We start from the raw sequence: 13,257 nt of genomic DNA on the forward strand, positions 1-13,257 counted from the left end.
CTGTCCCTCTCCTCCCGGCGCCTGGGCTGCCTCTGGGTGGCAGCGGGGCAGAGCAGGGCCAGCGCCTGCATCCCGCCCCTGTCCCCAAACCCTGCTGGGCTCTGTGTCCCCCTGGCTGCCCTGCCAGGACAGCTGGTGGCAGGGGCTGTGAAGGGGCAGGAACCAGCCATGGACTCACTCAAATGCCTTGAGACAGGCCTCAGGGATGTTTTCCCCATCATAGTTTTTTAAGCTTGCAAGGAAGGTGTCTGCTTTTCCTATCTTGACTTTTCCTGCTGTCCAGCTCTTGTCCTTCGGAATCTTGCCGTTTTCAGCCGTCAGAATCAGCACAGCTGCCATCACATTCACTACCTCTGGTGGTGGGGCCCCAAAGGACTTCAGCTCCGTTAGGTTGTACTGGGGAGGGACCACAGGGCCACTGAGCATCCCCCTGGCCCAGGGCTGCCGGCCCTGGCTGGGCACCTGCCTCCCCTGAGAGCTCACCCACCTTGTTGAGCGTGTCGAGGGCCTCGCGGGCGGCCGAGAGCACCACCTCTGCTTCTGCCAGTTCGCTCGCACAGGCTTGCTGCTTCTCAGCCACTATCTGGGGAGGGAGGACACGGCATGGGGCAAGTGGCTTTAACCACAGAGCTCACGCTGCCCTGTCCCACGTGTGACACCAGCTCAGCACTTCGCACCTTGTTGATGGCTTCGACCTTCAGCTCCTCCTCATCAGCTATGGCTTTCTCCTTGCTGACCTTCTCTGTTTCAACGCCCACCACGTGGATCAGTTTGTCTGTGTCCTCATTCTTCTGCTTCAGCTCTACCTCCTGGACTGCCAGCATGGCTTTCAGGTCATCCACCTCAATGAGGGAAGAAACGGAGCAGATAAAAGGGCTGATCCTGCCAAGCCCTGCCTGGTGGAGCAGCAGTGTCTCAGTATGGGGCTTGGGGACCTCACAGACACTGTGACCATCCTGCAGGGACGTGCCTGCTCTCTCCCCCTGTGGCAGACCCAGAGCGGGCATGATGCACACACAGGAGGGGCTGTGGGCAGGCACCTGTGATGCTGTGCTCCGCAGCTTCATCAGCCCCTTCTCCAGCCTGTCAATGCTGCCAGAGAGGTTGCTCCTTTTATCTGCCAGCAGGTTCTGGTAGAGCTTTATCTGCTCCAGGAAGGTCTTTGGCGTGGTGTAGTTATAGCGTCTCTCCACGGCCAGGTAGATCTTGGACATCTCCTTTGAGCTTGTGTGGACGAAGGACATGAACTGGCTGATGGAGGCCTTGACCTCTGGCTGCACAGAGAGCACAGAGAAGGAGCTGCTGCAGCAGGTGGCTGTGGGGTGCAGTGGCTGCACAGAGCCCTCCTGCAGGGCTGGCTCTGTGTGCAGCCATAGAGGCCAGAGCAAAGTGACCCCTTTCATCAGCAGCACAACGCAGAGCTGAGATAGAGCTGGTGGTGAAGGCACTGGTGCTGGTTCCCATGCCCAGCTCTGTCCCTGACATCCCTGTCCCCATGGAGGAGCTGCTGTCCCCAGGCTGTTTCCTGTGCAGGTGTTTTAAGGACAGAATGGAAAGGGAGGGTTCATCCTCAGCAGCACAGCACAGGGCTGCAGGCTCTGACACTGGAACCAGCTGCAAACTTATCCCAGACCTATTCCCAGCTGGTTGTTCCCAGCCCTCTGGGTCATGCCAGGCCCTCATCCCTGGGCACACGAAACACAGAGAGCAGCAGAGGTGCAGTTCACTGCCCAGTGCAGCCCGGGCTCCCCAGTGCCCTAGGACAGCAGCTGTGCTGGGTCCCAGCTCACCTCGATGTCCGGTGTTTCCTCCAGGAACCGGCTGCTGACGGACACGAGGGCGTCCTCGGGCCACTCGTGGAACCAGTCGATGGCCGTGCAGTTGACCACAGCTGGGAACCTCCTGGCCCTCACACGCAGGGTGGAGCCCACGGGGGAGAAGCAGAGGACAACCTGGGGCAGAACAGCAGTGCCTGAGGGGGTGTCCCTGCTGCCAGGGTGGGGCAGTGTCTCTGGGGGCTCCACATGACTGCAAGGATTCTGCTGCAGACCTGAGCTTTGCTGCCTTCCCATTGGCTCTGACCAGGGCCAGAACTGGGTTCCCTTTGGTGCCTGCAGTCAGCAGCTGAGCTCAGTGCTCCTGTGGGTGTCCCTGGGAGTGCCCAGCATGGTCTGTGGCTGTGGAAGCCACTGATCTGCTCTGTCCCCAGGGAGGTCAATACAGGGCTGTTCTGCCCTGTGCCTCTGGGGCTGGGGGCACCTGGGGAGTCTCTGACAGCACCTTTTGCCTAAACCCACCATCCTGGGATGAAACCTCAGTGTTCTGAGGCCTGTAGCAAAGAGGTTTTGGATGGGGCAAATCAGGGGCACAGACAAATCAACCTGGAGAGCAAACACCCACCTTCAACTGGCGCCTGACTTTTTCTATAAATAATTTCCAGCAGTTTTCCTTTGTATCTTCCAATCCAAGGGACTTCACTTGAGGCCTCATGGACCCGATGATGGTTTCCATGTCATTATCCTGAAAGAGGCCTGGCACCTCCCCAGACGCCAAGAAATCATTGATCACAACCAGGAATGATTCTTCAGCCACCTGGGAGTCTGTCATCAGGAACACGCTGGGGATGTTCTTCACAGCTGCCTTCATGTACTGGGAGGCAAGGTCCAGCTGGGACAGAGAGAAACTGTCACCCCCCAGTCCAACCCCCACGAGGTGTTCCCTGAAGTGACCAGTTTGGAGCAGCCCTGGGCTGCCCCAGAGAGCTGGAAGGGAGCCTTTGGGAAGGAGCCTTTGGGAAGGAGCTGGTGCCAGGTGCTCTGCCCAGGCACAGGTCCAGCACCAGGGCTGCCCACACCACCACCCCCGGTGTCACCAGTAGCTCCTGCCCATGCCTGGCTGGGGAAGCACTGTGGCCCCTTGGGGCAGGACTCAGGGGTGTCACCTGTGGATCCTCGTGTGCAAACACAGTGTCACAAGGAGAGCAGAGCCTGGTGAGCCCCCCCAGGTGCCGTCACTGCCGGTGCAGGACCCAGCCCCAAGCAGGTGGCCCTAAGCCAGGGTCCAAGGCTGCTCCTACCTTCAGGTCTGGGATGCCGTAGCCTTTCCTCAGCGTGATCTGGAACACGCTCAGGTTGCTGATGTGAGCTGCCAGCCGAGCCAGGCTCTGCTTCCCACTGCCTCCCACCCCCACCAGCAGCGCGTTGCCCCGAGGAGACTCCAAGATCCGGCTAATTCTGCAAATGTGAGACACTGCGTCTTCAAAGAGCACCTGAAGAAAACAGGAGGGGAAGGTTTGGTGTTCTGGATTAGGGCAGAAAAAGCAGTGAATGCCCCATAATGCACCAACCCAGCCAAGCAGTGCAGTGCTGCAGTCCCATCTTTTCAGGGCGGACCTGCCTGCCACAGGCACTCACCAGATTCATCGCTGCATTCACCTCATTGTAGCTGTCCAGGGCTTCCCCGAGCAGGCCACTCAGGGATGCCCAGCTCGTCACTGGCATGTACTTGAAGTCATCCATGCCCTGGGCAAAGTGGCAGTAGATGTTGGGTTTGGCGAACATCAGCTCTTCATTGATCTCCTGGGAGAGGCAATTCCAGCTGTGGGGCTCAGCTGTGGGGCACCTGGGGGCACCACTGGGCTGGAGCACCCTACTTTTCAGCACAACTCACTTGAAAGGAGGCTTTGCTGATGTCGGTCATCACCTTCTTGAAGCTGTACTGATCCTCTTCATCAACAAGCTTGTCTCCATACACCCTCTCTGCTTCGTGGAGCCAGAGACGCACCAAGTCCACGGGGGTTTTCAGGCAGTCAGGGGTGGAGAAGAGCAGCCCCTGACAAACAAATCCCGCAGCCCTTGGGGTTATTTTGGTGCTGCTCAGAGCTGATTGCAAAGGTTTGCTCTGGGGAGAGGCCAAGGCCCTTTTCAGGGACATGGTATGCTGCAAGGATGTGGGATCAGGAAAGGGAGGAACAAGGATGGTTTAGAAGAAACAGCTCCCATACCTGGAATATGTTGGAGAGGTCCCGCAGGTTGAAGATGTAGTGGAACTTGATGGCTGTTGGCAGAAAGTTGGCAGCAACCTTCTGGTGCAGGGCTGTTGGCAGGACAGGGCGGTGAGCAGGCTCCAGGTCCCCAGAGACCCCCGAGCAGTGCATTCCCCAGGGGCTCGTCCCACCCCAGCGTGGCAAAGGCTCACCCAGCGCTGCTGCCACCAGCTTGGGCTGCATCTTCTGCAGAGGCATGGGCATGTTGTGGCGGGCCAGGTGCTGCTGCAGGATGGTGCCGTACACGGTGCTCAGAGCCTCGCGGCTGGGGAAGCACACGGCCAGCACGCAGAAGTGGCGCTGCAGAAAGGGCACAAATGGACATGGGCACTTGGTCCCACAGGGGCTGACGCAGCCAGCTGGCACTGCAGGGTCCCCTGCCTCTTTGCACCCTCTGGGCTTTGGTGCCTGGAGGGTGAGTGTGGCAGGCAGAGCTGTGCCCCCAGGCCCTGCCCACCTGCAGCCGTGGGTCGATGGTGAAGGACCCCGCGGTCGGGTTCATGCAGGCCACGTACTGGCAGTTGCGAATGTCCTTCAGGGTCAGCTTGCTCCTGTCATACCTGTGCGGGGACCGGCACCGTGACGCTTTCCCCGGGGAGGGGGACAGGTTCCCCCCATCGTGCCGTGCCCCTCCAGCACCCACCAGTGCCCGTGGTCCAGGTGCTGCCGAATAAGCGTGTGTGGTGCCACAGTGCCGTACTTGTCCACCTCTGGCATGTTCATGTCATCGATGAAGTAGATCAGCCTTCTGGTGCCAGGTGGGCCAAAAACCCTCCCTGATTTCTTCTCCAGGGGTTTCTCAAGGACGGCTGCAGCGAGAGGAGTAGGTGAGTGGGGGTCAGCACTGCAGGACCCTGCAGCACAGCCCAGTGTAGGGGCAGCTGCTGCCTCTGCAAGCCTTACCCTGCAGCATGGCCGAGGTTGTGTAGAAGTTGAGGGGCACAGACTGCACCAGGTATTCATCTGTGCCAAGCGCTTCCAGCTTGTCCCACATCAGGACTGACTTTCCTGTCCCTGCGTTCCCCACCAGCATCACCGGCTGCTGCTTCTCCATCAGCAGGTCCATGAAGTAGCGGAGGCGAATGGTCTCTGTGGTGTGCACCACGGCCGCCTGGGGAGAGGCTCTGTCAGTCCCTGCATTGCCCTGGCACTGGCAGAGGCAGGATCCTCTGTCGGGGCAGCGTGCCAGAGCCCTGCACAGCGCTCCTGGCAGCTCCAACAGACGGTGCTCTCTGCAGGCAAACCTGGTCCCTCTCTAAAGCAACACCTCTCGTGTGCTCTGCTGTTCTAAAGACCTTCTGACCAAAACCAAGTTATTACACAGAACAACATGGACAGCTCCTGAAACCACCACACAGCCACAGCTCCTCACCCTTTTCCCTGACAGCTTAGATAACCCCTGCAAGATGCCACTGTAGGAAACAAAAATGGAGTGCTAAAGGACATTCTGCACTCAGGCAATAGTCACAGCTATTTTGTGAGACTCTCTGAAGCTGCAGGTTAATCTGAAGGTAAAGGAGACATGGAACTCACAGCCCTTTGCCTGAGGCTTCTGTGGGGTAAAGAGAACCCTGGAAGCCATCAGGTTTGATGGATGCTACCAGTCTGAATCCTGATGATGCTCCACACATTACTGAGGGGGAGACTGTGGAGTGACAGTCAAACAAACCAAATAAACACAGCACTCGTGGGAAATACCTGTAAGGGGATGTCGGGGTCGAGCTCAAACGCTGGCACTCTTTCATCCCAGAGATTGAATGTCTTCGTTTTGGGATGAATGTAATAGTCAAAAACTGTCCCCTGATTAGGAAACTTGATGGCTTTAAATTCCGACAGCCACCACTTGCTGAACTGCTGGCGGTGATCCACCAGCTGGAGGACAAAACAGAGACACTCAGACCCCAGCCACAGGATGGGATGCAGAGAAGGGCAGCAGTGCTGGGCAGTCCCTTGGCTGTACCTGGTCCTGGAACAAGGCTCCACCAAAGGCCCAGATGCAGGCGAAGACGAAGAAGAGCTCGTATTGCTCCCGGGGTGAGTCTGGTGGGACATTCTGGGGTGTCAGAAAACATTCCAGCAGGGACAGAACTGTCTGTATGGCTGTGACGTCAGGAACAGGAGTGATTGTCTTGAACTCAGACTTGAGCTTCTCCAGGCATGGTGGCAGGTACTTGTCAAAGAGGATCGTCAGAGCAGCCTTCTCAGACTTCTCTGTCCTTGTGTCAATCCAGCTGGCCACAATGCTGTGGGAGAGACAAACAGGGCTGCAGCAAGTATCCCATCCCATCCCATCCCATCCCATCCCATCCCATCCCATCCCATCCCATCCCATCCCATCCCATCCCATCCCATCCCATCCCATCCCATCCCATCCCATCCCATCCCATCCCATCCCATCCCATCCCATCCCATCCCATCCCATCCCGTCCCAGCTCACGGGCTCCAGCCCAGGTCTGCAGGGTTGATGTAGAGGATTCCAGCCCGGGACACGGTGGCCGGCGTGGCCGTCCGCAGGTGGCTGATCTCGAAGATGAGCCTCATGGTGGGAGTGAGGGGGATGCGCTCGTTGCTGGCCAAGGTGAGAACCTGGGGGAAGTGGCTCATTGTGGGGAATGTCTGGAGCTGGTCCCCCCGAGATCACAAACGAGCAAAGCCCCTGGGGTGTGATGGCACCAACCTTATTGTCATCCATGACTGTGTTCAAGGACTCGATCCACATTGGATCAATGTCTCCATCAAGGATGATCCATTTGGGCCCATCATGTGTGATGTTGGCCAGGTCACGCATGGCTGTGGAGAACAGACCTGCCCCACAGAGAGACTCAGCTTGTTCCTCTCCACACACAGCCCTTTGCTGGAGGACACGTGGGATTGGTGCTCCCATGAAACACATTCCTTCTCTGTCCCACTCCAGGAAAGAGCCCCAAGGAAAAGTCTTCCCATCCCATCTCACATCCCACAAACTGAGCTCACAGCACTGGTGTCTCACCATCCTTCCATTCCCGTGTGGCTGGATGGATGATCCCAAACAGCTCATCGCAGGTCACAGCCTTGGGGTCCAGGTCAATCGTGACCGGCCTCCTCTTCAGCATTTTGTACGTCTTGTTGAGCGACTTCAGCACCTGTGCAGAGAGGATGGTACAGCCACAGGTGCTGACCCCACCAGGGCAATCAGCCTTCAGCAGCCTCTGCCTGCAGTGGGGCCATGGGGCCCTGCTCCCACCTGGGCTGCTGGGCAAGCCCTGAGCTCTCTGAGCAGAGCCGGCCCCTGGATGGGGCACTGTGTGAGCCCAGGCCCTGCCCTAGCCCTGTCTGTCATCCTGCCAGCACCACAGCATGCCCAGGATCAACCCTGAGAGCGTGCCCCTGTCTGCTCTCTGTCTTTGTCTCTGCTCTGCCTGGGGGTGTCTCTCAGGGCAGCCCCTGAGCTGTGATCCCAAACCTGCTCAGCTGCAGGGGCTGGCACACGGTGCCCGAGGGCCTGGCCCTGCTGTCCTCTGCCCAAACCCTGCTCTGGCAGGGCTGGGGGCTGCACAGCCCTCACCAAGGAGCCGTGGGAGGCCACAGGATATGCCTGGCCGAGGCCAGGGGGGGCCCATGTCCTCGGGATGGTCTGGCCCTACCTGGGACTTGCCGCAGCCGGCGTTGCCGACGACGAAGACGGAGTGTCGCACTTGGAGCAGCTCCTCCAGCTGCACCACCTTCAGCACAAAGTTCTCCTCCGCCTGCAGCTTCAGCTCCACCACGGCCTCACGGATCACCTGGGAGGGAGAGCAGGCACTGACCACCAGCAGCCTTGGAGAGGCCCTGGAGATGAGCTGGCTGCCCCAGGAGCGCTGAACAGAGCATCAGCCTCTGGATCCTGCCAGGATTGCCACATCTCTGGTGATGGTGCCCTGCTTGGGCTTGCACCTTCTCAAATTCGAGGTTCCTCTTCCTGGGAACGTCCAGTGCTGGAAACAGGTCTCCAATCAGCCCCAAGAACACAGGCAAGTCATCTGTCACGATCTTGGGGATATTGAAGTCTCGTAAAGCTCTCATCAGGACCTGGTCCTCTGCAGAGCCAGGGTCCCCCCTCTTTAAGGAGCCTGCCACCACCAGCACGGACTTGATGGCCCGCAGCCCCCAGTCGTAGTGGTCCTGTGACAGGAAGCAGAGAATCACCATTTCACTTTGGTGAGGGACAACTGCTTCAAACAGCGCTGCAGAGGAATACCCTGTCCATCAGCCAGGTCATCCACACGGCACCCACTGGGCTGGACCTAAACTGAGCTCATCTACAGGAGAAGCCTCTTTCAGTCATGGGGGTGGTTGGGAACTGGGAATCTGACTTCCTCCTTGGAGGCACGTTTATAGGGTAAATCACCTCTCTTGAGATGAATAACATCTGAATGCTCTCGCCTTAACTGGCCTAATTCTAATTCCATCTTATTCTACTTTTGGGCTTCTTGATTCCTTCTTTAAGGCAGAAAGGTGCCATATGATACATCTTTCTGCAGAAAGGTAGAAGCGGATCTTGTCCAGCCATAGACCTGAGCTGTGCAGAGCTGTCACTGTGTGTCACCACCAGCAATCCCCCCACAGTGTGTCAGCTTTGAGGATCAAATGGACTCTTTCCTCTCCCAGCCAGCACTGTGTAATATTGTTAATTACCTGTTTCGACAGCAGCTCTTTGCAGAGCGTGTAGAGAGTGATGAACTTCCTTGCCAGGAGCCTGGCATCAAGAAACCCCTCTGCCACAAGCATGATTTCGCAGATCAGTTCAAAATCGGGGACCACCATAGCGCAGGGTCTAGAGAGGAGCAGCTGCAGTTGTCAGGGCTGCTTACCACGTCCTTACCGTCCCACAGGTCCCAGGGTTTGCCCCCAGGTTTCCAGTGTGACGAACACTCAGCTGCTGCAGCTGCACCTGCTGGGGTCTCCTGCCCAGACTCCTTCTCCATGCAGGGCCCATGTCCCACCAGGCTGGGGCACACCAGCCCTTCTGCAGTCCCAGGCTGAGATTCACCAAGGACAGGGTCCCACAGCATCTCTGTGCCTCCCCTTCCAGTGCTTCACCAACTTTTGGTCAACTCTCAGCTGGATTTTAGCTGAGGGTGGCGACCCACCCCAGCATGCTCTCCCCTTGCTGAGCAGCCCAGCTCACCCCACCTGGCCCCCTCTGGGGAGTGACAGGACTGTCCTGTGGTGCCAAGGGCTCCCTCACACCTGGGCCACCACCCTTGGCTGAGGGTGCTATGGGTGTGGCACAGGAGTGCCAGCACGGAGAGAAGGGCTGCAGTGACACCGACCCACCTGGACAGACCTGGCAGTGACCCACCTGAACAGAGCTGGCACTGACCCACCTGGACAGAGCTGGCACTGACCCACCTGAACAGAGCTTTCAGGTTCTCGGGCAGCTCTGTGCGCCCGGCGTAGCCAGGGTTCATGGTGATGAAGATCCCCACCGATGGGACCAGTGAGATGGTCTCCCCAAGGAAGTTGAATGTTTTCTTCCTGCCACGGATTGCATCCTGAATACATTTTACCTGCCAGGTGAGCAGAGGTGTTGGCTCCCTGCCCAGTGCCCTGGCTGGCCCTGACTGCTCCCCAAGGTGAGCCTGAGGGTTTGGTTTTGCCAGGAATAATATTGAGGTCTTGCTGAAGCCACAGCAGCAGGAGAGCTGCCCTTAAACCAGCTCCTTCCTAATCACCCCACCTCCCTGTCCCAAGTGATGGCAGAGCTGGGGGGTGACAGGTCACCAGGATGGACACAGCTGGGCTGTGAGGTTTAACTGTGCCCAAATCCCCTGCACTGCTGTGCTTCCATCCCCCACCCTGTGTCCAAACAGGACAGAGTGGAGAGAACAGTGCCGAACTGTCCTGCGAGTCAGGTTTAGCTGGGGCAGCATGCAGGACGTGAGCTGGTGCCACTGTGTTGTGGGGACAGCACGCACCTGCACGGCAATGACAGACAGGACCTCCACCAAAATGCGATTGAACTCGTCGAAGCAGCCCCAAGCGCCAGTCTGGGCAAGTCCTTTGTAGATGTTCCCACAGGACTGTAGAGAAACAGAGCAGAGGGACAGGGCTCAGGCACTGCGGTCCCTCATGGCAGCTGCAATGGGGGATTTGGTGACAGAACTCGAGCGCTGAGAGCTGCTTGTGCCTTACGGACTGTGCTCTTCCCGAGGGAAATTCCCCACAGGGATAAAGCCTTCCTGCCGAGGCTCCCCTGGGCTCCCAAACACAGGGTCCCTTGTCTCAGACACCCCGTGGCTCTCACCTGGGTGCCCCCATCCTGTGCCTACCTTGTAGTCCATCTGCTCGGAGCAGTTGAACACGTAGACCATCATGCCCACGGCCCGGCCCAGGTCCTTGGTGGTCTCTGTTTTCCCGGTGCCCGCGGGGCCAGCGGGGGCCCCCCCCATGTAGAGGTGCAGGGACTGGGTCAGGGTGATGTAGCACCTGTGCAGGGACTGGGTCAGGGTGATGTAGCACCTGTGCAGGGACTGTGTGTGTCAGGATGATGTGGCACCTGTGCAGGGACTGGGTCAGGGTGATGTGGCACCTGTGCAGGGACGGGGTCAGGGTGATGTGGCACCTGTGCAGGGACTGGGTCAGGGTGATGTGGCACCTGTGCAGGAATGGGGTCAGGGGGATGTAGCACCTGTGCAGGGACTGGGTCAGGGTGATGTGATGTGGCACGTGGGCAGGGACGGGGTCAGGGTGATGTGGCACCTGTGCAGGCAGGGCCGGGGCTGAGCGGGGCCGGGGCAGGGCCGGGGGAGCGGAGCCTCACCTGTCGGTCAGGGGGGTGATCACCAGCCGGGGCGTGTTCCCCAGGTACTCGTAGGCGTAGCAGAGCTGCGCGTCGCAGATGTTGGCGAAGCAGTGCTTCTCCCCGTCATCCCAGCGGTGCCGCAGCTGGGACTGCCACGCAAACGCCTGCGAGGTCTCCACCTGCGGAGCAGCTGGCTGAGGAGGCGGCGGGCACGGGGGGCACTGGCACTGCCCGCCCCAGCCCGCTGGGACAGCCACACACCCTGCTCGGGGCTGCTCACCTTTGTTTGGATCATTTTGCCCACAACATCCCTTGCATGGACATCAATAGTACAGATTGTCATGATCTTCATTCTGTCTCCAGCACTCAGGTTCCCAAGGAGCAGGGAAATCAGGGCATTCAGCCGAGCGATCTGGGCAAGGACAGAAATACTGGGCATAGAGATGATGCCCTCGTTTGCTCACCTCTCAATGACCCCTGGCCTGGCAGAGGGGCTTGGGCTGGCTCCAAGTTGGGTGCACAAGATGCCAACCTGCTTTTTGTTATAATCCTTCAGGGCATTCTCATAACCTTTCTCCAGACTCGCAAAGGCAACTCCAACCTCTGTGGTCCAGGCGATCTGGGTGCACGTGAGAGCGATCTGCAGCAAACCATGGGGACAAGACGGCCATGAAGAGGAACCCGCCATGGCTCAGGGTGGGCACCTGTGCCTCCCGGGGCTCTCTGTCCCTCTCAGGGCCAGCTCAGCCCGGCCCTGTGCAGCAGCACCCACCTGTGCTGGGTAGTCAAACACCCACTCCTCCCGTGGCTTGTCCTCGTAGGTGCCCAGGGCCTGGGGCATGAGGCTGCGCAGCGTGGAGCGCATGCGCTCCAGCAGCCGGTTCAGCCACACCTCCACCTGAGGGGCACACCTGCAGAGCTGAGCGGGCAGCTCCAGCCCAGCCAGGCTGCACAAACCTCTCCCTGCACCTGGCAATGCCCCGCAGAGAGAGCCCAGTGCCAGTCCCACAGGGCACATCCCACAAACCTCTCCCTGCACCTGGCAATGCCCCGCAGAGAGAGCCCAGTGCCAGTCTTGCAGGGCACATCCCATGGGATATGATGGGGCGATCTGAGAGCAAACAGCCCAGGGGTAAGCACCCTGCAACCCTCGAGGGACGGGGAGGCTGAGCAGGTTCACACCACTGTGCTGCTCTGTACCAACAATGCAGGTGCCATTTCTTTGGCCAAAGCTTTTGGCCAAAAATCTCTATAATTGTATTTTTATACTCCTGCCAGGCTGTTAGAGCACAGCCAGCAAAAGGCTCACCCCATCCTCAGCCTGCCCCCTTCCCCAGCCTCCACGAAGCTCAGCTGACCTGGCCAGACAGGTCACAGTCTGCATCGAAGTCCATGTACTCCCCGTCCCGGCTGAACATCCCGTGGGCCACCTTCAGGGGCTTTTTGTCTGCGCCCTCCTGGAACTTCAGCTTGGCCAAACTGTCAAACAGCTTTGTCAAGTGCCGGGACACCTGAGAGCAGAGCACAGCCACTGTCAGGACCCCGTCACCTGCAGAGGGGTGATCAGCATTGGATGTACCCCTGAGCGCTCCCTGGGCACTGCACCCCCAGGAAGGCGGAGCAGGGATGGTGGTGTGCCCATAGGAGTGAGAAATGTTCTAAAACTGTTCAAACAAGTGGAGGGAAATGGCACAGGACTCAGCCCCATGCTCACACACAGCCTATACCTCAAGGGGCTCGGTCCCCTTGGATAAAATATCCAGTAGGTCCGCAGAGGAGACAAAATAGAACCGGGGAAAAGCCAGTCTTTTGGTCTCCAGGTATTCAGCCAAGGCCTTCTCACAGACCGCCAACCTGGCAGAAAACGGAAAATCCTGCATTAACCCCCATACATCAGCTTTACCCTTTGCTCAGTCCTTGCTGATGCTTTGGAGAACCAACCCATTCCTTTGGCCTCCCAAATGCTTCACCAGGATCACGGTTTCCTTACCTGTCCTGCAGTGCTTCCAGCTTGGTGTGCAGCCCGGGCTTGTTGGTGCATTCGATCACGTTGGGAGTTTGTACTGCATCAGCCATTAGATCCTGAAGAGGAAAAACACTTCAGCCACCCCGAAGTGGCAGAGAGCTGCAAGGAAAAGGAGAGGGAGAATGGGCTTCGCACTCGGAAATCCTCGTCAATGGTGTCAAATTTCTTCGACTCCTCTGGCAGTTGACTCCGTGTGTCTTCAGATGCTATGAAGATTGTTTCCAGGTGACTCCACTTCCTCTGTACTTCAAACCAGGTGTTGATAACAGTGTCAGTGGTTGACAGCTTCTGCTGCCAGTCCTGTGCCCTCTGAAGGAAGAAGGCTCGGTACTTGGATGCCAACACGTTCTGCAGCTGCATTTGGTTGTCCTCCAGTGTCTCAATGAGCGCCTCATCCATCTTGAGCAGCGGGAGCTGGGTCCT

General features: G+C 58.4%; 1 protein-coding gene across 1 annotated transcript in view; it reads right to left on the reverse strand.

Annotated features, from left to right (window-relative positions):
• The window catches only part of DNAH17 (dynein axonemal heavy chain 17), a 32,269-nt gene that overhangs the window by 9,581 nt on the left and 9,431 nt on the right, over positions 1-13,257 (reverse strand). Inside the window, exons 26-58 of the mRNA XM_005429830.2 lie at positions 12,970-13,257; positions 12,799-12,890; positions 12,536-12,662; positions 12,167-12,319; positions 11,581-11,706; positions 11,341-11,448; positions 11,089-11,220; positions 10,827-10,987; positions 10,336-10,492; positions 9,982-10,086; positions 9,416-9,573; positions 8,699-8,837; positions 7,958-8,185; positions 7,669-7,806; positions 7,035-7,167; positions 6,723-6,850; positions 6,483-6,631; positions 6,006-6,288; positions 5,744-5,917; positions 4,949-5,156; positions 4,689-4,854; positions 4,503-4,605; positions 4,198-4,345; positions 4,004-4,095; positions 3,670-3,831; positions 3,414-3,578; positions 3,077-3,268; positions 2,401-2,667; positions 1,791-1,952; positions 1,041-1,274; positions 678-842; positions 488-583; positions 179-396 (exon numbers count right to left, since the gene is read on the reverse strand). The exon at positions 12,970-13,257 is cut by the window's right edge and continues 33 nt beyond it. Of these exons, the coding sequence (XP_005429887.1) occupies positions 179-396; positions 488-583; positions 678-842; positions 1,041-1,274; positions 1,791-1,952; positions 2,401-2,667; positions 3,077-3,268; positions 3,414-3,578; positions 3,670-3,831; positions 4,004-4,095; positions 4,198-4,345; positions 4,503-4,605; positions 4,689-4,854; positions 4,949-5,156; positions 5,744-5,917; positions 6,006-6,288; positions 6,483-6,631; positions 6,723-6,850; positions 7,035-7,167; positions 7,669-7,806; positions 7,958-8,185; positions 8,699-8,837; positions 9,416-9,573; positions 9,982-10,086; positions 10,336-10,492; positions 10,827-10,987; positions 11,089-11,220; positions 11,341-11,448; positions 11,581-11,706; positions 12,167-12,319; positions 12,536-12,662; positions 12,799-12,890; positions 12,970-13,257 (5,357 nt within the window). The remainder of the gene's footprint in view (positions 1-178; positions 397-487; positions 584-677; positions 843-1,040; positions 1,275-1,790; positions 1,953-2,400; positions 2,668-3,076; positions 3,269-3,413; positions 3,579-3,669; positions 3,832-4,003; positions 4,096-4,197; positions 4,346-4,502; positions 4,606-4,688; positions 4,855-4,948; positions 5,157-5,743; positions 5,918-6,005; positions 6,289-6,482; positions 6,632-6,722; positions 6,851-7,034; positions 7,168-7,668; positions 7,807-7,957; positions 8,186-8,698; positions 8,838-9,415; positions 9,574-9,981; positions 10,087-10,335; positions 10,493-10,826; positions 10,988-11,088; positions 11,221-11,340; positions 11,449-11,580; positions 11,707-12,166; positions 12,320-12,535; positions 12,663-12,798; positions 12,891-12,969) is intronic.

This window comes from Geospiza fortis, unplaced genomic scaffold (genome assembly GCF_000277835.1).
Source record: "Geospiza fortis unplaced genomic scaffold, GeoFor_1.0 scaffold261, whole genome shotgun sequence".
Classification (NCBI taxonomy): domain Eukaryota; kingdom Metazoa; phylum Chordata; class Aves; order Passeriformes; family Thraupidae; genus Geospiza; species Geospiza fortis.